We start from the raw sequence: 27,798 nt of genomic DNA on the forward strand, positions 1-27,798 counted from the left end.
AAAAATCTGCAAATGCTGAAAATCTAAAATAAAACAGAAAATGCTGCAAATATTCATAGATGGGGCAACATATGCAGGAAGAGAAACAGAGCAAGAGAGGCTGGATCTGTTGGACCGTTCCCTTTCCAAAGTTTCACGCAAATGTCTGCTCAAAGTTGCCTCTGCAGACTAAACTCGTGCATGATCCATTCTTCCATTTCTAGTAACCACAACCCTTCTAACAGCGCTTTCACTTGCAACAGCAATTAATGTAGCACTTGGCCTGAGGGACCCAAACAATCTTTCCAGGTGAAATGATGATTCACTTGTATATCTTTCAAGCCACTCTTCTGCTTTCCATGTTCAAAATGTGGTCTCCACATTGGAGAAACTAACCGCAGGTTTTGTTTACCGTTTTGCGAAGCACCTACAGTTTAATTTGCAGGGGAAAGCTTGAGCAACTGTTTGCGTGCCAGTTTCACTCTCCATCCCACTCCCATTCTGACTGATATGACTATAGCTTCCTGCACTTTTATAATGCAGCCCAATACAAGATTGAACAAAAGCATCTCATCTTCTGTCTGAACAAGTTGCAGTCTCTTGACGTGGAACAGAACAATTTTGCACAGGAATAGACCCTTTCATCCACGATATCTGTGTCAACCATTATCCCATTTGCCTCGTATGGTCTAACTGCGTTGATACCTGAGATAAACACAATATGCTGGAGTAACTCAGCAGGTTAGGCAGCATCTCTGGACCCTTTTTCAGGGACTGGATCAGAAGAAGGTTCCCGATTCCTTCTTATTCCTTTTCTCCAGAGATTTTACAAGGATGTTGCCTGGACTAGAGGGTCTGAGCTGTGGGCAGAGGTTGAGTTGGCTGGGACTCTATTCCTTGGAGCGCAGGAGGATGAGGGCTGATTTTATAGGTGTACTAGACTAAGTGGGACCCATTGGTGACCTCCAGTCACACGGGGGGCGGTGTGGGGGGGAGGGGGTGGTTTGGGGGTGGTGTGGGGGGGAGGGGGTGGTGTGGGGGGGGAGGGGGTGGTGTGCGGGACGTGACGATGATGTGTGGGGGGGGGGAGTGGTGTGGGGCGGGGGGGTGGTGTGGGGGACGTAGGTGGTGTGCGGGGAGGGAGTGGTGTGGGGGGGAGGGGGTGGTGTGGGGGGTGCGGGGAGGGAGTGGTGTGTGGGGGGGGTGGTGGGGGAGGGGGTGGTGTGTGGGGGGGAGGGAGTGGGTGGTGTGGCGGGGGGGGAGTGGGTGGGGGGGGGGGGGGAGGTGTGTGGGGGGAAGGGGTGGTGTGGGGGGAAGGGGTGGGGTGCCAGTAAATATACTGGCAATTTCTTTTATTTCTTTTTTTCTTTTATTTTATTTTTATTAGAAGTACAGTAAATTACAATAATACACATCAGATATATCTTCTTACATTTGTTGTACCACTTTGTTTTTCGAGCTTTAAAAAAGATAGAAATAAAAGAAGTAAGGAAAGTGAGCATGAATCGTGAAGGTGCAGGAAAGTGTTGGGAAAAGAAAGCCCCTTAGGGAGGAAGTTAGAGAAGGAAGTAAAGAAAGGAAATAAGACCCTAGAAAGAAAAGAAAAAAAAGGAAAAACCAATCGCTCTATTGTAACACAAAACTCGCAAAAAAGGATATACCAACCGTGTTTAAAAAAAATATATATTTTATACCCTACGTTACCAGATCCTGGTACCATTTATATTTTAAATTACTATTGCACCTTATGCTTGTAATAGTTCCATAAATGCAGACCAATATACTGGCAATTTCAATCAGCTGCAAGACTAATAACAGTGTCATAGCAGGGGTCTCTAACTTTATATACTGGGACTCCTGCAGTGTCAAGGGCAGATAACCCTCCCGAGTAGTCTTAGAAAACATGCATTGCAGGTAGATAGGGTGGTAAAAAAGGCTTTAAGCACGTTGATCCTCTCCAGTCAGAGAACTGAGTATAGAAGTCAGGGGAAAAGAAGACATAAAGTGCTAGAGTAACTTAGTTGATCAGGCAGTATCTTGGGAGAGCATGGATAGGTGATGTTTTGGAGGAAGGGGGGGGGGGGGGATTTTCAGATGCCTGGACAAAGACCAGAGATGAAAGAGACAGTCTTTTTCCCAGGATGGGGGGAATCAAGAACCAGAGGTGAAAGGTTTAAGGTGAGAAGGGAAAGATTTAATAGTAACCTGAGAGGCAGCACGGCACAGTGGCGCAGTGGTAGAGTTGCTGCCTTACAGCACTTGCAGCGCCAGGGAACTTGGTTCGATCCCGACTACGGGTGCTTGTCTGACCGGGAGTTTGTACGTTCTCCCCGCGACCTGCGTGGGTTTTATCTGAGATCTTCGGTTTCCTCCCACACTCCAATGACGTACAGGTTTGTAGGTTAATTGGCTCGGTATAAGTGTAAATTGCCCCTAGTGTGTAGGATAGTGTTAGTGTGCGGAGATCGCTGGTCGATGCTGACTCCACACTGTATCTCTAAACTAAACTCTCTCACACATAGTGTGGTGGGCATATGGAATGAGCTGCCAGAAGTGTTTGAGGCAGGTACAATAACAACATCTAAAAGACATTCGAACAGGTACATGGATAGAACATTTTTTGATGGATATGGGCCAAATGTGGGCACATGGGGCTAGCTTATGTGGGGTATATTGGTCAGCATTGAGGAGTTCAGCCAAAGGGTATGATTCTGTGTTCTCTGACTCTAAATCCATTATGACAGAAATGTCATTTGTCAGTGGAACTCGTCAGAAAAATCTTTTAATTGCACATTAAACTTATTATATTATTCGCAGCGATTTAGTGTTTCTTCAGTAGGTTGACCTAGTTAGTGAATTTGTGGAGCCTCATACTTTTGTCATAGTTTGTGACATTGCACCATGTAATCCTCTCTAGATTTATTTTAATTTTGATCACAACTGTTTCATTCATCCTTAACTTTCTAAACTCCAGTGATTGTCTCCCAGATTTTCAACTCATTACCATAAACGTATTACCTTCTGGTGTGATCAATGCACAACTGTTGCGTACTAAACATTCACTGAATACATTTATATTTCTCCATTATTTGTGCATGTGTTAATATAATCAATTGGCTCTGACAATAAACAACTTGCTACTTTTGTGTAGTGTCATTGGGGGTTTGCTCAGCTTATACATCTTCATCAGTCTAACAAACGTTACAGATTTAATTTATTTATCTTACTCAGACTGTTTTTTAGTGTGACTTATAGCAGCCTCCAATGCAATTTAAATTTCAAGGAAGTCATGTGGAGTCCTTTGTGATCATAATGTTGCCTTATTCACAAATCAGATAAATTAGTGAGCATGATTAACTTGGATACAGTTAAAAGGTAATCCAAAAGCAACATGAAAATTGAATTGACAATTGGAGTCCGAGTATATAATATCTCTTTTGTTTAGCTACACGCGCTGTTCTGTTTTTGTGTGCGAATAAAGTCACTAGATTTGTTTCATGACTACAAAACTGTTCATAATTCATTTAGTGCTTTTAAATATATTATGTTATGAGGCAATGATTATTATGAGGGAGGTAATACAGCAGGAAGCCATGTTGGAAGCCTTTGATGTGATATATGGTGGTTGGTAATCAGTTTGTGAGTGCTTCATTGATTTCCGTGCTTTACCTTTTTTGACCTGAAGTAAAAGTGTCCACATGTAATATGCGGAATCTCCTGGAGATGTAATTTGACTTTTCATGTCATGTGGGGATTTCACACATTTTAAGATAGCATGCCATTTACATTTACTGTAGCTATTACGTTTTTCGTAAACCTGCAGATTTATACCTTCATAGAAAAATTAATTAAAAAAAAAATTTTGATTTAAATTTGCTGTGATTTGTTTCATTTCATCAAATTTCATGCCAATTAATAATTCCTTCCTTTATATTTAAATAGACGGTTCAGGGGCAAGATTTCAATTTAATTTCAATTAAATCTGTAGCATTTTTCAGGAAATATTTTAGCTTTTTTACGCTTTACTCTTATTGCTGAATTTAAACACTTCTATTGTAGATTATTTTGTTTTTAGTATATAAATATACAGTAGTCATCTCATTAAGCGGAGAAAAAGTAGCCTGAAGTTATAATGAGTGGATGCACGTAGTAAATGGCAGTACGAGGCTAAATCGCCCTGTGAGTCTGCCACACTATTCAGTAAGATCACAGTTAACTCTATATGTGCTCTTAACTCTCTTTTCTTACCCTATTGCAACACTTAATATGCCTTGTGATTGTCATTCATAACCCTCTGAGGTAGGGAATTCCAGAGGTACGCAATGGTCGGAGAAAAGTGGTTCTTCCTCGTGTCAGTCTTAAGTGGTCATGAGATCATGTTTCCTGGTCCTAAATCACCCAACAGTTGAAAAGTCCTCTCAGCATTCACCCTGAGAAGCTCTCTTAGAACCTTGCATATTTTACTCTCTCTTTGTAATGTACGTTCGTTTTCTGTTCAGTCTTACTCGTAAGGCAAGCTCATCATCCTAATCAGTGAACTTTCATTGTGGTTCATCTGGCAAGTATATATCCTGTAATAAGCAGGGAGATCACAACAGTACATTTGTCCAGTGCTATCTCACCAAAATCCTGTATAGTTGTGGCAAGATTTTCTTACTAATTTTTCCCTGTGCAAAAATGTTCTGTATGCTACCATAATTATTTAATTTACTGCATGCTTACTTTCTGTATTTTCTAAGGACACCCAAATCTCTCTGAACATCATAATTTCAAATCTCGATTAATTTAATGATATTCTGATTTTCAATTCTTCAACAGAAAATAGATGTAATAAAATCATAGCTGTTAGCGAGGAAACGAGCCCTTCGGCCCATGTCAATCTTTTTTTGCATGCCCCATTTGTCTAGATTCTGCCAATAGTCCTCTAAATCCTACCTATCCATATATCTGTTTGTTATGTTAAAATACATAATTATAGCCTGTTCTATGTATCATCTTGACAGTTCATTTCAGGTATGGAATACCATCTCAGTGAAAATGTTCCCTCTGAGGTCCCTCTGAAGTCTTTCTTCTCTCGCCTTAAGCCAGGTTTTGGATTCCACTACCCAGGGAATATGACTGCAAGCAATCACTTTATCCATGTCCCTCATGATCTTGTATACCTTAATATGATTGCCTCTTATGCTCCAAAGAGACAAGTACCTGTCTAACTGACCTCTCCCTTTCACTCAAGTGCACAAGCCCAGGTAACATCCTGGTGAATCTCTTTTGCACCCTTTCCAATAGTGATATCCTCCCTGGAGCAGGGTGACCAGAACTGCACACAGTACTGAACAAGTATGGTTTTGGAGCTTTCATAGATAGACTATGGAGCATTATGGGAGTTGCCAAACTGGATGAGAGGTGGCAGATGGTAATGGTGGATGGGTGTTTTTCTGACAGTCTATAACAAGTGGTTTACCACGGGAATAAGTGTGGTTTTTAATATATATACATGATTTATATTATAATGTATGGGTATGGCTGTTACTTTGGCAAACAACCAGAAAATTGATGATGACGTGGATAGCAAAGTAGTTTGCCTAAGGATACAGTGGGTCATAAATCAGCTGGAAAGTTGAGCAGAATGGTGGCACATGAAATGTAATGAAGATGAGCGTCAAGTAATGCATTAATGGAGGTCAAATTCTGGTGAGGTGTTTAGAGTAAATGGCAGGGACTTTGAGAGAATTGATCCACAGGGAGAACTTGGGGTGCAAGTTCAGAGTTCACTGAAAGTAGTGACATGAGTGGATATGGTAGTTCAGAAGGCACAGTCTTCATAGGCCAAGGCATTGAGTACAAGAGTTGAGTTTCTATATTGCAGCTGTATAAAACATTGGTTCGACTGCATGCAGTTTCCACACTACAGGAAGGATATGGTAGAAATTGAGAGATTCCATCAACCATCCGGCTCTTGAACCACACTCCATCAACCATTGAGAGCCACACTGCACAATGTTAACCACAATCCTACCACAGAAATGAACTGCCACAAACTTGAAATAGGTTGCACTTTGCACTGTTATGGTCTGGTTACCTAGTTGTACTGGAAATTCATTGTATTATTGATTATTGCATATTCATTAGTCGTGTTGGTACGTTAATGTGTCTGTAAAGCTGCAGCAAATAAAAAGTAATTGCTTTGTTCCCGGTGCATATGATAATTAAACACTCTTGAGTGCAGAGGAGATTCACCAAAATGTGTCTGCAAGTAAGTTTCATTTTGTTACATACGACAATAACATATTCTTGACGGTTGTAGTTATAAGGACAGATTGGACAGCATGAGTTTATTCTCACCGGAATGTAGAAGGCAAGGGATGACCTAATAGAGGTTTTTTAAATTACGAAGTCCATCGACAGAATAGATAATTGCAATCTTTGTCCCAGTGCAATGGAATCTAGAACTAGCGGGCACGGGTTTAAGGTGGGAGGGAGAATTGCAAAAGAGATCTGAGAGATGCATTGAGGGAGGGGGTGAATATAGAGAATAGCTATTAGAGGAGGTAATTATGACATTTAAGGCATTTGAACAAGTACTTGTATAGGGAAAGCATAAGGAAATCTAGGCCTAACGCAGGCCATTGCAACGAGCATAAATGGGCACCAAAATTGGGATGGATGAGGTGAGCCGAAGAGCCCTTTCTTTGCTGTGTGGCATGATTGTATGATCATAAAACGTAAAATTACAATATGAATTACTTTTGTAGAGGCCGTAAATATTTTTCCAATCCTGTGTTGTTCCAGGCATGATTTATGTGAATTTAAAAAATATATATATTTTGTGTGTTTTTAAATTGAAGGGCCTGTGGTTCTACTCAATGTAACTTTTACACAACCTTGGATAAAACACATATTAATACAGCTTTACAGTTTTACTTTCCATTCTTATTAATGCTATTATTTTTATTTTGTCCTCTAAAAGTTACTCTGCTTCTTCTCTTTTCTGTCCACTTTTTTCCTCTGCAAGCTGCTGTTGCTGCCACTGAGGCTGACTGCTCTGGCACTGTTTTACATAGCTGCCCCTCAGTCAATGAAGGTATTCTCCTCCCTAAATTTAATTTCAGTAGTTATTTTTAATGCAACATTATCCACTTACCGGTAAGTGCAGTCATGAAGAACAGAATTTGCTTGGTATTCTTGCAGTACAATACAGTGCCCTCCATAATGTTTGGGACCAAAACCCATCATTTATTTATTTGCCTCTGTACTCAACAATTTAAGATTTGTAATATAAAAAAACATATGTGTTAAAGTGCACATTGTCAGATTTTATTAAAGGCCATTTTTATACATTTTGGTTTCACCATGTGGAAATTACAGCAGTGTTTATACATAGTCCCCCCCCATTTCAGGGCACCACAATGTTTGGGACACATGGACTCACATGCATTTGTAATTGCTCAGATGTGTTTGATTGCCTCCTTAATGCAGATATAAAAGAACTCTCAGCACCTAGTCTTTCCTCCAGTCTTTCCATCACCGTTGAAAACTTTTATTGCTGTTTATCAACATGAGGACCAAAGTTGTGCCAATGAAAGTCAAAGACGCCATTATGAGACTGAGGAACAAGAATAAAACTGTTAGAGACATCATTAGGCTAAGCAAAATCAACTGTTTGGAACATCATTAAGAAGAAAGAGAGCACCGGTGAGCTTACTAATCGCAAAGGGGCTGGCAGGCCAAGGAAGACTCCACAGCTGATGACAGAAGAATTCTCTTTATAATAAAGAAAAATCCCTAAACACCTGTCCGACAGATCAGAAACACTCTTCAGGAGTTAGGTGTGGATTTGTCAATGACCATTGTCTGTAGAAGACTTAATGACAGAAATACAGAGGCTACACTGCAAGATGCAAACCACTGGTTTGCCAAATAGGATGGCCAGATGGTTACACAGAAAAGCTGGAGAAACTCAGCGGGTGCAGCAGCATCTATGGAGCGAAGGAAATAGGCAACGTTTCGGGCCGAAACCCTTCTTCAAACTGATCGGGGATGGGGGTGGGTGGGGACAAGAAAGGGAAAAGGAGGAGTAGCCAGAAGGCTGGAGGGTGGGAGGAGACAGCAGGGGAGCTGAGGAAGGGGAGGAGACAGCAAGGACTAACAGAATTGGGAGAATTCGATGTTCATGCCCCCGGGGTGCAGACTCCCCAAAAGATGGCCAGATTACAGTTTGCCAAGAAGTACTTAATAGAGCAACCACAGTTCAGGAAAAAGGACTTGTGGACAGATGAGACAAACTTATATCAGAGTGATGGCATGAGCAAAGTATAGAGGAGAGAAGGAACTGCCCAAGATCCAAAGCATACCACCTCATCTGTGAAACACGGTGGTGGGGGTGTTATGGCCTGGGCATGTGTGGCTGCTAAAGGTACTGACTCACTTATCTTCATTGATGATACAACTGCTGATGGTAGTAGCATAATTCTGAAGTGTATAGACACATCCTATCTGCTCAAGTTCAACAAACGCCTCAAAACTCATTGGCCGGTGGCAAGGCAATGATCCCAAACATACTGCGAAAGCAACAAAGGAGTTTTTCAAAGCTAAAAATGGTCAATTCCTGAATGTCAAAGTCAATCACCCAATTGAGCATGCCTTTACATGCTGAAGAGAAAACTGAAGGGTACGAGCCCCCAAAACAAGCATAAGCTAAAGATGGCTGCAATGCAGGCCTGGCAGAGCATCACCAGAGAAGACACCCACCAACTGATGATGTCCATGAATCGCAGACTTCAAGCAGTCATTGCATGCAAACACCATGCAACATGCAACAACATACTAAACATGACTACTTTCGTTTACATGATATTGCTGTGTCCCAAACATTATGGTGCCCTGGGGACTATGTATAAACATTGCTATAATTTCTACATGGTGAAACCAAAATGTATAAAAATGGCCTTTATTAATATCTGACAATGAGCACTTTAACCACTGATGATTTTTTTTCTATCACAAATCTAAAAATTGTGGCGTTCGGAGGCAAATAAATAAATTATGGGTCTTAGACCCAGACATTAAGGAGGGCATTGTATGAAAAACTGAGCATATCAGTGATAGCTGAATAATGTTTCATAGTCCCTGTGGAATATTTTATCCAAATTATCCGTTTACTGTCTTGAAAATTTTACCAAATTTATTTGTCACACTTAACAAGACTACTAAAGTGTGACTAGATGAACCAATTTCTTATTTTACATGTTATTCGATTTGTATTTGAAGTTGGTCACCATTGTATCTCTGCAGTTGGTTTGTTTTCATCCTTTTTCTGTTATGGTTTTAAAATGTTACTGACTTTTAATTTTTAATTGACATTTTTGCATTAAAAGAGTCATTGACATATTTGCATGAAAAATGCTATGGGTTTGAAAAAAAATGTTATCGCAAGAGTGTTTTGGTATCTTTTTCTAGAGATAACAAATGTTAATGATGATCAAGGCAAAAGTAATTTCAGCTGAATATAATTACTGATATCCGATTTTGAGTGAAATGTGTACCAGTCAAGTAACTGTGCTGTAGCTTAGATCAATTGTCAATGTGTCTTATTTCTATCATAAACAATGCACTTGCTCTGCTTCTATAGGCTGGAGTCAACTTGCAGCCATGCATTGTGTCATGCTTCCCGATCACCTTGGACAGAACAACTTTAGACCTCCACTTTTAGAGATGTTAGCCCGCAGATGGCAAGATCGGTGTTTAGAGGTAAATAACTATTTAAAGATGCTTTCAGTTTAATGTGCCCAGCTGATTCAATGATGAAAAAGCTGCTTCGAGAAATGTTGCGGCGGCTGTCACTCTACTCAACAACGTACCTCGGTGACTGCCAATCACCCCCCCACCCCCCCCCCCCCCCCCCCCCCCCCCCCCCCCCCCCCCCCCCCCCCCCCCCCCCCCCCCCCCCGGACACTTATTATTATTTATTCAAATCGTTTGCTATGTCGCTGTTCCAGGGAGATGCTAAATGCATTTCGTTGTCTCTGTATTGTACACTGACAATGACAATTAAAATTGAATCTGAATCTGAATCTGAAATGTTTAGAATCATGCATTCTTTCCTTTCGAATTAAAGGAGCAGCCTATGATATATGTCTTAAGAGCGTGGGGATTTATTAGCCGTTAAGTTTGCAAAGTTATTTAATGACATTATGTTTCATCTTCAAGTCTGCCCGCAATCTCTGGTGTTCCAGAGAAAACAATCCAAGTCTGTCCAACTTCTCCCTGGAGCTACTTACTACCCCCCCCTCCCCGAATCTAAGCATCTTTCCGGTAAACTTCTCACCACCATTTCCAATGCCTCTGCATCCTTCCTGTAATAGAATGACTAGAACTGTAATGGGGCGACCAGAAGAGTTATGTAATTGATAAACTGATCGAGGTCATAGATGACAATAATATTGGATGCCTGGTGTCAGAGACATGCTTTTATTTATAGAAAGCCTATACTTACTTTTGAGATTAGAGTGAGTGATTGATCACTTTCATTCTTGTTGAAATGAGTCAACATTGGTTAAAACTTACGGGTTTTTGCATTTAATTTTGATTTACGATTTATTGTCCATAATCTTACACTAAAATCCTAACGTTTCAATTACCTTTCTGCAACAGGTGAGAGAAGCTGCTCAAGCTTTACTGTTAGCAGAGCTTCGCAGAATTGAGAAGGACGGACGAAAAGAAACTATAGACATTTGGGCACCATACTTGCCACAATATGTCGATAACGTTATGTCACGTAAGTGTCCACTTGGTATGTTTTAATTAGGTAGATTCTTGGTATTGTTTTTTTTATTGTCATGTGTACCGGGATTCGGTAAAAAATGTTGTTTGTGTGCTAACCAGTCAAATCGTATGCTACATAAGTACAATCAATCCATACTCAAGCACAAGGAGAAAAATACCGGAGTGCAGAATGTAGTGTTCTATCGTTAAGTTACAGACAAAGTACAAATAAAAGAAATGTAGGGTCTGCAATGGGTTAGGTTGGGAGATTGGGACTGCACCGCAGCTAATGGTAGGACATTCATTAGTCTGAAACCAGTTTGCAAGTGCAATAATTTAGAGCAGTTGTTCCCAATCTGGATTCATAACAGGACTGGTGGGGTACCAGTAATTGCAGGGGTTTCTGAACCTTTAATTATATTGAGGTAATTCAATTAGTAAGTTCACAAAGGAAAAGTAAATAATAAAAATATACTTGATATGCTGGCTGCCCTAGTCATATGTCTTAAAAGAAAAATATGAGAGATTTCAGCACACACTGCCTTTGTCAAAAACAACATTCTATGTATAAACAAAAAAAGTTATTCGGTCCTCGGAATGTGCTCATGATCGTTTTTTTTAAACCTTCAGGGCTTGAAAAATGTTTTTGTCGTCAAATGATCCAGTGGGAAATTCCCTACATGGCTCCAATTCCTAAAAGTATATGGCCTTAATGTCAATTGATTGATTTAAAGATACAGCATGGAAACGGGCCCTTTAGCCCGAATCCACGATCGATCACCCGTTCAGACAAGTTCTATTCCACTTTCACATCCACTCCCCCTGTGTCATTTTTTTTAAAAAAAGTGTTGAGCACCTCTCCTTATAGTTGATACCCTCTAATCTAGGCATCATTCTGGTAAATCTTTTTTGTGCCCTCTCCAAAGCCTCCACATCTTTCCTGGTCTGGTTTGACCAGAACTGCCCCTAATCCACCTAATGTGGCCAAATCAAATTCCTACAAAGCTGCATCATAACTTCCTGTTTCTTATACTCAATGCCAAAATCGATGAAAGCAAACATACCTGCGCCTTTTTACCATTCTATTAACTTCCAAAGTGCAAAATCTCACAGTTGCTTGGATTAAACGCCATCCGCCCATTTCTGCAGCTGTTCTATATCCCTCTGTATACTTTGACAGCCCCTGCAATTACTGGTACCCCACCAGCCCTTCACAAGGTGGGAATGATATGCGAACCGAGTGTTATGAATCCAGATTGGGAACAACTGCTCTAAATTATTGCACTTACAAACTGGTTTCAGACTAATGAATGTCATTAGTTTAGGTTTATTATTGCCATGTGTACTGAGGTACAGTGAAAAGCTGTGTTTTTGCATGTTATCCAATCAAATCACATAATACTGTCGATAAATACAATCAAGACAAACTCAAATACAGTGTGAAGAAATATAAAATAGACAATAGGTGCAGGAGGAGGCCATTTGGTGCATCGAGCCAGCACCGTCATTCAATGTGATCGTGGCTGATCATCCCCAATCAGTACCACGTTCCTGCCTTCGCCCCACATCCCCTGACCGCTATCTTTAAGAGCCCTATCTAGCTCTCTCTTGAAAATATACGGCGAACCGGCCTCCACCGCCCTCTGAGGCTGAGAATTCCACGGACTCACAACTCTCGGTGTGACAAAGTGTTTCCTCATCTCCGTTCTAAATGGCTTACCCCTTATTCTTAAACTGTGGCCCCTGGTTCTGGACTCCCCCAACTGGGAACATGTTTCCTGCCTCTACCGTGTCCAAACCCTTAATAATCTTATATGTTTCAATAAGAACGCCTCTCATCCTTCTAAATTCTAGAGTGTACAAGCCTAGCCACTCCATTCCCTCTGCATATGACAGTCCCGCCATCATGGGAATTAACCTTGTAAACCTACTTTCATTGCATTCCATCAATAGCAAAAACATCCTTCCTCAAATTTGGAGACCAAAACTGCACACAATCCTCCAGGTGTGGTCTCAATAGGGCCCTGTACAACTGCAGAAGGACCGCTTTTCTCCTACACTCAACTCCTCTTGTTATGAAGCCCAACATGCCATTAGCTTTCTTCACTGCCTGCAGTTCGTGCATGCTTATTTTCATTGACTGATGAACAAGGACCCCCAGATCTCGTTGTACTTCCCTTTTTCTCAATTTGACACCATTTAGATAATAATCTGCCTTCCTGTTTTTGCAAAGTGGGTGGCTTCAAAGTCATGAGGGGCACAGAAAAAGTGGATAGATTAGTTAAGTTTAGTTTAAAGATAAAGCATGGAAACAGGTCCTTCAGCCCACCGAGTCCACGACAACCAATGATCGCTAATTCTATCCTGCACACCAGGAGCAATTTGTAGAAGTCAATTAATATACAAATTCGCATGTCTTTAGAATGTGGGAGGACCCCGGAGCAGCCGGAGAAAACCCATGCCTCTTAATCTTGTGGATCAGTATACCATGAGAAACTATATCATATGCCTTATTAAAATCCATGTAGACAATGTCTGCTGAAGTACCCTCATTGCTCACCGTCATAGCATAACAGGGTGATGTGAACTTGGAATGAATTGCCAGAGGAGGTGGTAGTGGTGGGTACAATTACAATGCTTGAATGACACTTGGATGGGTACATGGATAGGAATTGTTTAAAGGGATATGGGTCAAAGGCAAGTAGGTCATTCAACTTGGTAACTTGCCCAGTATGGGAGTGTAGGGTTGAAGGGCTGTTACTACGCTGTGTAAAATTACACTATGCTGCTGTGGAAGGATTAGTTGATTAAGGTGGTGGGTCAATGGCAATCAAATAGACTTTGTGTTCAATGGTGTTGAATAGCTTTAGGATTGTCGGAGCTGTAGTCAAATGAAGAATATCCCATCACACTCCTAAATTGAAGGCTGACTTCTGAGCTACATTTATAACCTCAGTATTTTTGTGTCTGGTCCTTGTTTGCTTTTTGGCAACCATGATACCAAGAAAGTTGAAAGTCAGGGATTCAATACTGGTAATGTTATTGAATGGCAGTAGGAGGCATCTTTGCAGATGCCCTTTCCGTCACTTTAGTGAGGTGAATGTTACTTACTACCTTACAGGCTGGGCGTGGATACTGTTTAGCTCTTGTTTCAGATGGGTGTAGAATGCTTCATTATTTGAAGAATTGAAAACAGACCTGAACATTTTGTTTTCAGTGATGTTTGCCACCACTTATGATGGAAAAAGTCATTGATAAAGTTGCTGATGCCTAGGACACTGTCCTTCATCGATGTCCTGGCTCTTGGATAATCAGTTACCTTACATTCTGTGAGGAATAATTTCAACCAGTGAAAAGCTTTAGGTTCAACAATTTCAATTTTACAAGATCCATTTGATGTCACTCTGGCTGCAGTGCTGTCTTAATATCCTGAGTGGCAATTTGCCATCACTGACATTGAGTTCTTTTGTCCAAGGTGTTTGTGCCAAGGTATCAATGAGCTAATGACTTGGAAGCCAAAATGAGCATTGCTGAGTGAGTTAAATGCTGCATAGCAGAAGGATGCCCTTTTATTTTCCTTAATTGTTCCATTTTCATTGTTCCATTTTCAGTACACAGGACAATTAAACATTCTTGACTCTAATAATTAGAACACACTAATGTGGAGATGAGTGGCTGTATTAGATTGCTTCTACTTTTTTGTGAACACAATGTATTTGGATAATGTCCAATGTTAATTGGATGTAATTGTTGCAGCTTAGAACAGTTTGGATACATCACTGCAGATTCGGGAGTATTGCTGAGATGGCGTTGGGATCCCTCTGCCTTTTATATGAATAAAATAATCCTAAATAATCAGGAACAACTGTATATGTTATAATGAAGAAAATTACTTGTATCATTTCTATGCATTGCAATTGTGTGCCTCAAGTTATTCAAAGTGATTTTGGTGCAGTTCAAGAGTGAATCTTTTGAAATTTTGTTTTTATGTGGGTGCATTACCAGTGATTTTCCACACATCTCTGACGCCTCTTTCCCCCCCAACACCCCCCCCCCCCCCTTCTTGATCTCTCTGTCTACATCAGGGGCTAGACTATTGACTATTGACCCACTGACTCTCACAGCTACCTTGACAACATCTCCTCCCTTCTTGCAAGGATGCCATCTGTTACTCTCAATTTCTCCATCTCTGCCGTAGGTGAAGGATTATTGGACCAACCTTATAAATACTGAGGTGTTAAGACTTGCTCAGATTCTGGGTATTCTCGTGCAAGTCACTTGCCACCTGACTCCTCCAAACTTTTAAGACACTGATGACAAAACAGAAATCGGAGGTATTATAGAATGCTTCATATTTGTCTGGGTGAGTGCAGTTCCCAAAGCATGCACACTTTCATCACTCTTGGACTGTGTTTTCAGCAAGTTCCATCTATAATATGTATTGTAGTAACTCTCCAAGACTACTTTTCAACAGTTCTGTCAAACGTATGACTACCATTCCTTGCACGTTCCCCTCTCCCCAAATCACATACCAGCCTGAATCGTAATTGTTTTTCCATTCCAGTACTGCTGTTAGGTCAAAGTCGTTGTACTTTTTAGGTACCAGTCGTGGGGTCAACTAACCACAGGGGCGACAACAGTTCAGGAAGATGACTCAGTTCTATCATCTTTAGGACACTTAAGGGTGGGCATCTGTCGTATAGGCCGACTATTTCATTTATTGCATCTATTTAAGTGACTGAACCAGGATGACTGTATGACATTAGCTTGGTTGTGTGTTTGAGCCATGAAGTAGATCTGGAGTATCATTTTAAGAGTTGGGATGATAGTTGTGCCATTTGGAGCAAGCTGAGAAGTATCTGATTTATTTCGTTTGCTTTTTCATTACCCAGCTGATTAATTAAGGGGAAAATCAGAAGACTGCTTGTCATTAGATTGGTATTGCATGGAAATATTGAATTCAAGGCAAGACAATGCAATTCAGCATTCCATCAGAACATGTAAAATAACATATCATGGATTTTCCTCCTGCAATATTTATGAGTCCACTTTTTAACAAAATCTAATTCCCTTCTGCAATATCAAGTAGCAGAAAGTATGAGATACAACTGCTTTGTTTTTTTGATGGTTCTGTGCTGCATCTATCCAGTAAAGTTGAAACTGAGGCTAAGGATTTGCCCTATGCACGAGATGCTTTTATTGTTTACATTGTACCAGTCACAAAGCTCAATTGTTTCTTAAAAGATGCAAAGGATTTTTCTTTCCATCATCTTTCACAAATTTATTCCATATGATCACTTTCTGAAGAGTTCACTTGGTATCAATGGTGCTAAGTACATTCCCTTACCTGTGCCTTTTGTTCCCCAACTCCAATCCCACCATTTAATTTAAAGTGATATTCTTGATTAATATGTTATTACACCCTTGATTACCTTACCAAAGTCTATAAAATCCTCACTCAGCCGACTTGTAGGCTGAAGAATTCAGGTTTTCTCATTCACAAAAGCAACTATCCCTGAAGTTAAAGGTCATACATACATTGTGTCTGTTCACTGCCTTAATGCTTAAATGCCTCTCTTGTTCCTTAGCAACCAGAATTGGTCATTTTATTCAAGATGAGCTCTGATGACGCTACTGTAAAGTTAATCATTGCTTTCACTGACAGGTATTCTTTGCTATGATTGCCACACTGAATTTGTTGGACATACTTGGATTTAAATGTTCTCAATCTCTAGATAATCTATCATCTATATCTATAATTTATTTAATTATGTAGAACATTACATTTGCCTGCATTAAATTTTGTCTAACATTGTAATGCCTCATTGCATATCTTGTCCAACTTGTGCTGTCATTTTTAAATAGTTTCTTTTCTTTTCAGTTTAATTTCTCCATTTAACAATTCCATCTGCAAATTTTAGATTTTTGGCCTTGGATTTCTGACTCCTGCCTATTTATGTAAATTGTTATTGTCTCAGCACTTATCCTTGATAGGATGCACACTGTTTAGGTTTATTCTCCACACTAATTAACTAATAATAAATCATTTCTGACAGAGTAGTGAATCTTCGAAGCTTTAAGTTTAATTAATTCTCTGCCATATAGAACTTGGTTAGAACCTGTTGAAAATCGATGAACAGAATATCAAAGGGTTGGCCACAGTTCATACAGTGCCCTCCACAATGTTTTGAACAGACCCATCATTTATTTATTTGCCTCTGTACTCCAGTGTGAGATTTGTAATAGAAAAAAATCACATGTGGTTAAAGTGCACATTGTCAGATTTTAAATAAGGCCATTTTTATACATTTTGGTTTCACCATGTAGAAATTACAGCAGTGTTTATACATAATCCCCCCATTTCAGGGCACCATAATGTTTGGGACACAGCAATGTCATGTAAATGAAAGTAGTCATGTTTAGTATTTTGTTGCATATCCTTTGCATGCAATGACTGCTTGAAGTCTGTGATTCATGGACATCACTAGTTGCTGGGTGTCTTCTCTGGTGATGCTCTGCCAGGCCTGTAGTGCAACCATCTTTAATTTATATTTCCTTCGCTCCATAAATGCTGCTGCACCCGCTGAGTTTCTCCAGCTTTTTTGTGTACCATCTTTAGCTTATGCTTGTTTTGGGGGCTAGTTCCCTTCAGTTTTCTCTTCAGCATATAAAAGGCATGCTAAATTAGGTTCAGATCGGGTGATTGACTTGGCCACTCCAGAATTTATAATTTTTTAGCTTGAAAACTCCTTTGTTGCTGCAGCAGTATGTTTGGGATCATTGTCTTGCTGTATAATGAACTGCCGACCAATGAGTTTTGAGGCATTTGTTTGTACTTGAGCAGATAGGATATGTATATACACTTCAGAATTCATTATGCTATTACCATCAACAGTTGTATCATCAATGAAAAGTGAGCTAGTGCCTTCTGCAGCCATACATGCCCAAGCCATCACACCCCCACCACTGCTTTTCACAGACAAGGTGGTATGCTTTGGATCTTGTGCAGTTTCTTCTCTCCTCCATACTTTGCTCTTGCCATCACTCTGATACAAGTTAATCTTCGTCTCATCAGGCCACAAAACCTTTTTCTAGAACTGTGGTTGCTCGTTTAAGTACTTCTTGGCAAACTGTAACCTGGCCATCCTATTTTTGCGGCTAATCAGTGGCTTGCATCTTGCTGTGTAGTCTCAGTATTTCTGTTCATGAAGTCTTCTGTGGACAAATCCACACCTTACTCCTGAAGAGTGTTTCTGATCTGTTGGATAGGTGTTTGGGGAAGAAAGTTTTCTTCTGTCATCAGCTGTGGAGGTCTTCCTTGGCCTGCCAGTCCCTTTGTGATTAGTAAGCTCACCAGTGCTCTCTTTCTTCTTAACAATGTTCCAAACAGTTGATTTTGGTAAGCCCAAGGTTTGGCTGATGTCTCTAACAGTTTTATTCTTGTTTCTCATTCTTATAATGGCTTCTTTGACTTTCATTGGCACAACTTTGGTCCTCATGTTGATAAACAGCAATAAAATATTCCAAAGGTGATGGAAAGATTGGAGGAAAGCCTAGGTGCTGAGAGCTCTCTTATACCTGCATTAATGAGACAATTAAACACACCTGAGCAATTACAAACACCTGTGAAGCCATGTGTCCCAAAAATTATGGTGTCCTGAAATGGTGGGACTATGTTGTAATTTCTACATGGTGAAACACAGTTGTAATTTCTACATGGTGAAACCAAAATGTATAAAATTACCCTTGAATAAAATCTGACAATATGCACTTTAACCACATGCGATTTAAAAAAAATTAAAAATCTCAAATTAGAATAGAATAGGAATAGCCTTTTATTTGTCATTCAGACCGAAGTCTGAACGAAATTTAAGCAGTCATACATACAATAAAAAACAACAATAAACACATATTAACACCCACCACAGTTAGACCACCCAGCATCTCCTCACTGTGTGATGGAGGCAAAAGTCTTTAGGTCTGCAGTCTCTTCCCTCCTCTTCTCCCTCTGCGCTGAGGCGATACTCCCCCCGGTTGATGTTATAACAGTCCCGCGGCTCATCACCGCGGCCCGGGGTGGTCGTAGCTGCCGCCCACCCAGACCTGCAGACGCAGCCGCTGGCCCGCGGCCGAACCCCGGACTCAGGCCACCGCCGCCAGAACACCGTCCCAGCCACCCTCACGTGAGTATCTGTCGACTTCAGCCTCGGATCGGGCCGCCCCGACATGGGCGCCGAACCTCCCCCGGGCCGGGCCGCCCCGACATGGGCATTGCTCCTCCCCGAGCTCGGCCGCTCCGACGGGAGCCTCGTTCCATCTCGGGCTGGCCGCTCCTCTCCTGTACCGGACCGCCCTCATGGAAGCGAACTCAGGGCGAGTCCTGATGGTCTCTGCCTCCGGAGCCTCGAGGTCGCCAGCTCCATTTAGGCCTCAGCCGCCGACATGGGCAGAGAAGGGGAATACGGGCTGAAAAGTTGTATCCCCCGGCCGCTCCGACGGGAGCCTCGTTCCATCTCGGGCTGGCCGCTCCTCTCCTGTGCCGGACCGCCCTCACGGGAGCGAACTCAGGGCGAGTCCTGACGGTCTCTGCCTCCGGAGCCTCGAGGTCGCCAGCTCCATTTAGGCCTCAGCGCCGAGAGGCAGAGAAGGGCCGCAGAAAAGCTGCATTCCAAATGTGTGGGAGAGAGGCAACCCCATTAACCTCCCCCCCCCCCCCCCCCATTATGGAGGGCACTGTGCTTTATCAAAAAGGTCAAGCAGGTTGGCTAGTTATTGCTGATTATTGTGCAGATGTCATGCATTGATGTTCAAGAAGGAACTGCAGATGCTGGAAAATCAAAGGTAGACAAAAGTGCTGGAGAATCTCAGTGGGTGCGGCAGCATCTATGGAGCGAAGGAAATAGGCAACATTTTGGGCCGAAACCCTTCTTCAGTCTGATGCAGGTCTGACCCTGACGTTGCCTATTGCCTTCGCTCCATAGATGCTGCGGCACCCGCTGAGTTTCTCCAACATTTTTGTCATGCATTGATGTTGCTGATAATTGAGGTGGATTGTACTGATCATTCATCAGCTGTTCCCTGGACAGTTGCTCTGACCAGTGATTCTGTAGAGAACCACTGGTGGGCTAGCTGCATTGTATGTGCCCGTGTACAGCACTTCCGAAATTGGGAATCGGCTGGAGGTCAGGTATGGAGCTCAATTGTGGTAACCTGAGGACTGGACGCACTTTGAATCTGACCCTCTAGGTTTGGTGGACATATTGAGAAAGTTTAAAAACTGAGTCCATGCTGACCATCGATCTCTGTCCTCCAGTTCCTGCGCGAACGTCCGCCGCTGGAAGTATAGGATTTTAGTGTGTGTGCTTTATCATCATTCCTTACAATGCTATGTATGACAGTGATCGCAACTTCTACTGAAGTGTGGATGACCGTTGGCTCGCTAGAAGCTCATCCGCCCTTTGACAGGTCTTGTCTTTGGTCCTGCTGGGTGTCGACAGCTCCCTCCTCACCTGGCAAACCAGGTGGGGGAGACGGTTTAGTTGCTGACTATCCGACCATGGAGCGGGTAACATGGGATTACATGGTACCCGTGGCGGGGAGAACTTCCCCCGACCTGACCTCAAATCACATCCGACGCAAATGCAATTTACACAAGTCAATTAACATAAAAACCTGCATGTCTTTGCAATGTCTGGGTCAATCGGAGCACCCAGAGAAAACAGGGAGAATGTACAAATTCCGCACAGACAGCGCCAAATCGAAACCAGGTCTCTAGCGCCGTGAGGCCGCAACTCTACTGCTGCACCACTTTACTGCCCTGTGCTGTACATTTCTATGTAAGAGGGCATGGTCCAGATGGTGGAGATCCATAAGACATGGAGCAGAATTAGGCCATTCAAACTATGCACCGAGGTGCATGGGAGACCGCATGCCAGTTTCCATTGGTGGGTCAGTGGTCATTCGATCTTTGCTGATCATTTTTACCATCTCAACCCCATTCTCCTGTGCCTTCTCCCTGTAATCTTTTACACCTTTATTAATAAGAACCTACCAATTCCGGCTTTGCCCAAGATGTTCCCCACAGGTGCCTGTGGCAATGAATTCTGCTTTTACTCCACTCTCTGGCTAAGTACATTTCTCCTTATCTCCATTCTAAAGGTATGTCATTTTATGCTGAAACTGTGCCCTGTGGTCCTAGACTCTCCTACTACTGGAAACATCCTCTCCATATCCATATATCTAGGCCTTTCATTATTCGATCCTTGATGTTGTATGTCAGGTTCTTGAAGCAGTACTTCCTTGTGGATGCTTTAGATGGTCGAAGGCTATGTGCTGATGTGCTGTGATGAATTGACCACCTTCTGTCGCCTCTAACATTCTATAGTGTTAGAATTGCAGCACAAGGTCATGATGCAACCCATCTGGATGCCTTCTACATGCATCTACAGATGTTTGTTTAATTTAGTTTAGTTTATCGTCACATGTACCGAAGTACAGTGAAAAGCTTGTGATTAGTGCTAACCAGTCAGCAGAAAGACAATACATGATTACAATCGAGCCATATTGATACATGATAATTAGAGCCAGGACTTTGCCATAAGTGCCATAAATGCCGCCACTCCGGAAGTGGCAGCGCTGTTAACAGCTGCGGCTCGCCTGCAGTCCGTCTGATTTTACTTTTTTCTGTTGTTTTTTTTAGAAACATAGAAATTAGGTGCAGGAGTAGGCCATTCGGCCCTTCGAGCCTGCACCGCCATTCAATATGATCATGGCTGATCTTATTTTGTCTTGTTTTGGTTAAGTTTTAGTTTGTTGGGTTGTGTTAGAGGTGGGGGGGGGGGGGGGGGGTGAAACATGTTCTCTGTCTCTTCCTTCGGGGGAATGTGACTTTTTCGTGTCGTATCCCCCTTCTCTGCCTCCGTCTGCGCTGAGGCCTAATGGCGGAGCTGGCGGCCTCCAGCCTGCGACTGACCCCGAGGCTCCGGAGGCAGAGCCAGCCAGGACTCAACGAGAGGCTGGCCGTCTTCGGGGCTGAGGCAGCGGTGGCCCGACTTGCTGGTGCGGCGTTCTGGCTTTTGGCGGCGGCCTGGAGCTGATGCAGCGGGGCTCGGAGCTGAGACTGCGGGACCCGGAGCTGGGGCAGCGTCCCGGAGCAGAGACTGCGCAGGACCCGGAGCTGGGGCGGCGGCCCGGAGCGGAGACTGCAGAACCCGGAGCGGAGACTGCGGGACTCGGAGCTGGGGCGGCGGCCTGGAGCTGGGGCGGCTGCCCGGAGCTGATGCTGTGGCGGGCCGTCTCGGAGCGGAGACGGCGTTCCGGCTTTCGGTCGCGGCGACATCACCACGGAGGTCCGCTGGACTGGAGGGCAGCATCTCCGTCCTGGATCGATCGCCTCAGCGCAGAGGGAGAACAAGGAGGGAAGAGATGGAGACTAAGACTTTGCTTCCATCACAGTGAGGATGTGCTTGGTGAACTCACTGTGGTGGATGTTTAATTTGTGTTTATTATATGTTTTGTTTTTGTTGGTTCTGTGTATGACTGCAGGCAACATAATTTTGTTCAGACCGAAAGGTCTGAATGGCAATAAAGGAATCTAATCTAATTCTTTTCATGCCTTTTTTGATGATTTCACCAGGATAATGCCTTTTTCACGATCGAGTGCGTAAATCAGCCTTTTTTTGCCGTTTTGCTCAAAGGTCGTGCTATTTTCTCTAGTTGTACCGTGATTTCTTGGATCTTGGAAACTTTATTGTCATTCAGATCTTTTGGTCTGAACGAAATTTTGTTGCCTCACAGTCATACATATAATAAAGTAACAAAACACACAATAAACACAAATTTAACATCCACCACAGTGAGTTCACCAGACACCTCCTCACTGTGATGGAAGGCAAAAGTCTTAAAGTCTTTGTCTCTTCCCTCCTTGTTCTCCCTCTGCGCTGAGGCGATCCAGGCCTCCGATGTTGTGACCCCTACCGGGTGATGGTGCTTTAGTCCCGCGGCTCAACCGTGCTTCGCGAACGGGCCGGTTCAATCTCCGCAGCCCGGGGTAGTCGAAGCTGCCGCCCTCCAGTCCAGCGGAAGAAGCTGTTGCCGCGGGAGCTCCAGAAAAACAGGTCACCAACCTGTAGCCTGCGAGCTCCCAACGATGTCGTCTACTGGGCCCGCGGCCGAACCTCCGAAGTCGGGTCGCTGCCGGCGTCAATTTCAATGACGTTTTCTACGTTAACACATTAATATTAATGTTATTATTAACGTGTTAACATAGTATAACTTACAAGAAAATTTCCACCACCGGGGCGAAACTGGGGGCGCCACCGTCGGTCATTCATTCGTTCATGCCGCTGCCCGCTGGTTCAGCCTTCTCCAAGATCTATTTAAGAATGAACTGCAGATGCTGGAAAAATCGTAGGTAGACAAAAATGCTGGAGAAACTCAGCAGGTGAGGCAGCATCTATGGAGAGAAGGAATAGGCGACGTGTCTGGTCGAGACCCTTCTTCAGGCTAATGTGGGGGGGGGGGAGTTGGGAAAAAGAAAGGAAGAGGCAGAGACAGTAGGACTAGAAGGAGAGCTGGAAAGGGTGAGGTGGAGGAGGGAGAAGACAAGGGCTATCTAAAATTAGAGAAGTCAATGTTGATATCGCTGGGGTGTAGACTACACAAGCAAAATACCCAAGCTTGTCTCCTCACTACATTTACTGCTGGCTCCAGTCGCAAATCTGAGATTTCGAGTGGTCTGTGCAAGGCATTCATTGATGCTGGAATTCCATTTGGAAATTGGAAAACAAATCTCTCAGAGTTTTTTTAGAGGAACATATACCAAGCGAGTCATAATTACAGAAAAATTATGTTGCCATCAACTTGAACATTGTTGTGCAGAAAATTAGAGTTGAAGTTGCATGCAACATAATATGGATCTCAATAGACGAAACAACCGTTGTTGTGAGGAGATATGTTGCCAATGTGGTCATCGGTACACTGGAGGCAGGTCAACCATCAAAGGAGTATTTGTTGACATTGGAAGTATTGGAGAAGATAAACAGCTCAACTATTACTCAGTTGTTTACATCTTCACTTGATGATCTTTGGCCAGAAGATATAAAACATGAGAATGTTTTTCTGTTTGTGACTGATGCAGCTCCGAACATGAAAAAAGCTGCTCGTGCTCTTAAAGTTTTATTCCCCCAAAATGTTGCATTTGACATGCTTAGCTCAAGGACTTCATAGAATTGTCAAGCACATACATGGTTGTTTCCAAATGTCGATCGCCTATTTTCCAATGTCAAGAAAATCTTCCTCAAAGCATGTTCAAGGAAATGGCACCCGAGATTCTGCTACCTCCTCAGCACGTTTTGACTAGGTGGGGTACATGGCTCTCTGCTGTACTCTACTATGCTTTACTACTATGCTGCAAATTTCGAAAACATAAAATAATTTGTCAACTGTTTTGAAGAAGAATCTGCTGCAGTCAGGATCGTCAGTGAAATCATGCAGAAAAAGTTCCTCCACCGCGATTTTGTGTTTATTGCTTCCAATTTTGCAAACATCCCACAAGCTATCACTTCCCTTGAGAAATGTGGCAAAATATTAGTGAATAACTTGCAGGTTTTCAACAAATTAACTGACGATATGCGTATAATTCCTGACCATGTAGGTAAAGGTATACAAGGAAAATGTGAGAGAGTGATTTTAGCTAATAGAGATCTTGAAGAAATGCAAAACATAGCTAAAGTTCTCAAAGGTAGTTGTAATGCACAAGATATCGACATGAATATAGAGTCTGTAGCTTGTTTTGGGTATGCACCAGTGACCTCAGCTGAGGTAGAAATAAGTTTTTCACAACTGAAGCATATTCTGGCTGAGAGGCGGCATAATTTAACACCAGATAATTTGAAAAAATTGCTTGTAATTATGTGCAACCAGGCAACTTTGGTAATTTAATGTAGAATACCTTTATATTGTGGCGGCTCCCAAAGGTCGCGCCATCATAACTGTCGAACCCCTCGGCATGGGAGTGGTTCAGTCCGGAGGCGGCCCTTAACCAGAGGGTTTAAAGGCAGGAGTTTGGGTGCGATCTTTCTCTCGTTTGGACTTCCCTACAACCGGGAGGAACATAATTAAAGGTGTCTCTCAAAATACTTGATTCCTCTCTTCCTTTTTGAGACCCACACACCACAATATTATCATTTTTAACCATATTTTGGGGGTGGAAATACATGCCTTTTTATGCCTTTTTTAGCAATGTGCCTTTTTCATGCCTTTTCACATTTTATTATGCCTTTTTTTTGCCTGCCTATTTCAGAGTTTTTTAGCGCCTAAACATCCTGGCTCTAATGCTAAGGGAACAACGTTTAGGGCAAGGTAAAGCCAGTAAAGTCCGATCAAAGATATTCCGAGGGTCTCCAATAAGGTAGATAGTAGTTCAGGACTGCTCTCTAGTGGTAGGGTGATTCAGTTGTCTGAAGTAACTGTCCCTGAATCTGGAGGTGTGCGTTTGTTGCCGTATTTGTTGATATGCCAAACTACTGGGAAAGTAGAGGCGCTGGCACACCTTCATCTTGATTGCAGCTATGTGCTAAGTCCAGAACAAATCAACTGAGATGATAACACCCAAGGAATTTGAAGTCGCTGTGTCTCTCTACTGCTGACCCACCAATGGAAACTGTCAGGCAATCTCCTCAACATTTTTCTTGCATCTACCCTGTCCGATCCTCAAAGAATTTGATATGTTTCTATCAGATCCCCTCTCATCCTAAATTCCAGTGAATACAAGCCCAGTCGACCCATTCTCTCATCATACATCAGTCCCCCCATCCCAGGAATTAACCAGGTGAACCTACGCTGCACTCCCTCAATAATGTCCTTCCTCAAATTGGGTGACCAAAATTGCACACAATACTCCAGGTGCAGTGTCACCAGGCCCTGTACAACTGCAGCAGGTCCTCCTTGCTCCTAAACTCAAATCCTCTCGCAATGAAGGCCAACATGCCATTGGCTTTATTCACTGCCTGTTGTCTGCATGCTTACTTTCAGTGACTGATGCATAACCACAACCAGGTCTCGATGCACCTTCCCTTCTCCTAATCTGACACCATTCAGTTAATAATCTGTCTTCCCATTCTTGGATAACCTCACATTTATCCACATTATACTCCATCTGTCCATGCTTGTGTCCACTCACCCAACCTATCCAAGTCACCCTGCAGTCTCATTGCATCCTCCTCGCAGCTCACACTGCCATTAGATATGTTACATTTAATTCCCTTGTCTAAATCATTAATATAGTAAACAACTGGGGTCCTAGCACCGAGCCTTGCGGCACCCCACTAGCCACTGCCTGCCATTCTGAACCCATTAATTCCTACTCTTTGCTTCCTGTCTGCTAACCAATTCTCTATCCATGTCAATACCCTACCCCCAATACCATGTGCTCTGATTTTGCACACAATTCTCTTGTGTGGGAGAACGGTGTACAACACTGTTAATGTGTACAGTAAGTGTGAGTGTTGTGTTAATTGGCATGTGAAGCACCCTGATCTGTTGTACTGTAAAAGCAGCAGCATAGTGGATTTTCTGAACTGTATTTTGATCCTGGAGGTGGTGAGATGATGAGTAATTTGATGAATTAACGCAAATGAAAGATGTTGGTGAAGTCGCATTTGGAGTACTGTGTTCAGTTTTGATCACTGTGCTATGGGAAGAATGTTGCTAAGCTGGAAAGAGTGCAGGGAAGATTTACGATATTGCCACGACTTGATGGCCCGAGGTATAGGGAAAAGTTGGGTAGACTAGGACAGCTTCCTTGAAGCTCAGGAGGCTGAGGGTTGATCATACAGAGGTGTACAGGATCAAGAGGGGGAAAAGATAGGGTGAATGCAGAGACTATTATGCAGGGGAATCAAGAACCAGAGGTGTAAGGTGAGGGGAACATTTTAGTTGGAACCTGAGGGGCAACCTTTTTCACAGAGGGTGATGAGTTTAAGGAACACAGCAAAGAGTAGCCGGAAGGCAGAGGATTGGGAAACTTTCATAGGACAACAGAAGGAAACAATACGGGCTGAAAAGATGAAGTACGAAGGGAAGCTGGCCAGGAATATAAAGAAGGACAGTAAAAGCTTCTTTAGATTTGTTAAGGGAAAAAGAGTAGCAAAGTCAAATGTGGGTCCCTTGAAGGCAGACACGGGTGAAATTATTATGGGCAACAAGGAAATGGCAGAAGAGATGAATAGGTACTTCGGATCTGTCTTCACTAAGGAAGACACAAACAATCTCCCAGATGTCCTGGAGGACAGAGGATCTAAGTGGGTGGAGGAACTGAAGGAAATTTTCATTAGGCGAGAAATAATAGTATTGGGTAGGCTAATGGGACTAAAGGATGATAAATCCCCTGGGCCTGATGGTCTGCATCCCAGGGTCCTCAGTGAGGACGCATTGGTGATCATTTTCCAATGTTCTATAGATTCAGGATCAGTTCCTGTGGATTGGAGGATAGCTAATGTTATCCCTCTTTTCAAGAAAGGAGCGAGAGAGAAAATGGGGAATTACAGACCTTAGCCTGACTTCGGTGGTGGGAAAGATGCTGGAGTCAATTATTAAAGAGGTGATAAATGGGGCATTTGGATAGCAGTAAAAGGATTAGTCCAAGTCAACATGGATTTATGAAAGGGAAATCATGCTTGACTAATCTTATGGAATTTTTTGAGGCTGTGACAAGTAAAATGGATGAAGGGGTGCCAGTGGATGTAGTGTATCTAGACTTTCAGAAAGCCTTTGATAAGGTCTCGCACGGGGAGACTGGTGACTAAAATTAGAGCACATGGTATTGGGGGTAGGGTGTTGACATGGATAGAAAATTGGTTGGCAGACCGGAAGCAAAGAGTAGGAGTGAACGGGCCCTTTTCAGAATGGCAGGCAGTGGCGAGTGGAGTGCCGCAAGGCTCGGTGTTGGGGCCGCAACTGTTTACCATATATATTAATTATTTGGAAGAGGGAATTAGGAGCAACACTAGCAAGTTTGCGGATGACTCAAAGCTGGGTGGCAGTGTGAACTGTGAAGAG

The 27,798-nt window shown here is 42.7% G+C and overlaps 1 protein-coding gene across 3 annotated transcripts in view; it reads left to right on the top strand.

Annotated features, from left to right (window-relative positions):
• Positions 1-27,798, top strand: part of LOC129714210 (WD repeat-containing protein 7) — a 546,583-nt gene that overhangs the window by 154,944 nt on the left and 363,841 nt on the right. For 2 of the 3 annotated variants that reach the window (XM_055663850.1, XM_055663908.1), the window contains 2 exons: positions 9,608-9,726; positions 10,630-10,753. In XM_055663850.1, the coding sequence (XP_055519825.1) occupies positions 9,608-9,726; positions 10,630-10,753 (243 nt within the window). Of the gene's footprint in view, positions 1-6,991; positions 7,061-9,607; positions 9,727-10,629; positions 10,754-27,798 lie in introns of all 3 variants that reach the window. The other variant, XM_055663773.1, reaches the window with a different exon arrangement.

The sequence above is a fragment of the Leucoraja erinacea genome, chromosome 1 (assembly GCF_028641065.1).
Source record: "Leucoraja erinacea ecotype New England chromosome 1, Leri_hhj_1, whole genome shotgun sequence".
Classification (NCBI taxonomy): Eukaryota; Metazoa; Chordata; class Chondrichthyes; order Rajiformes; family Rajidae; genus Leucoraja; species Leucoraja erinaceus.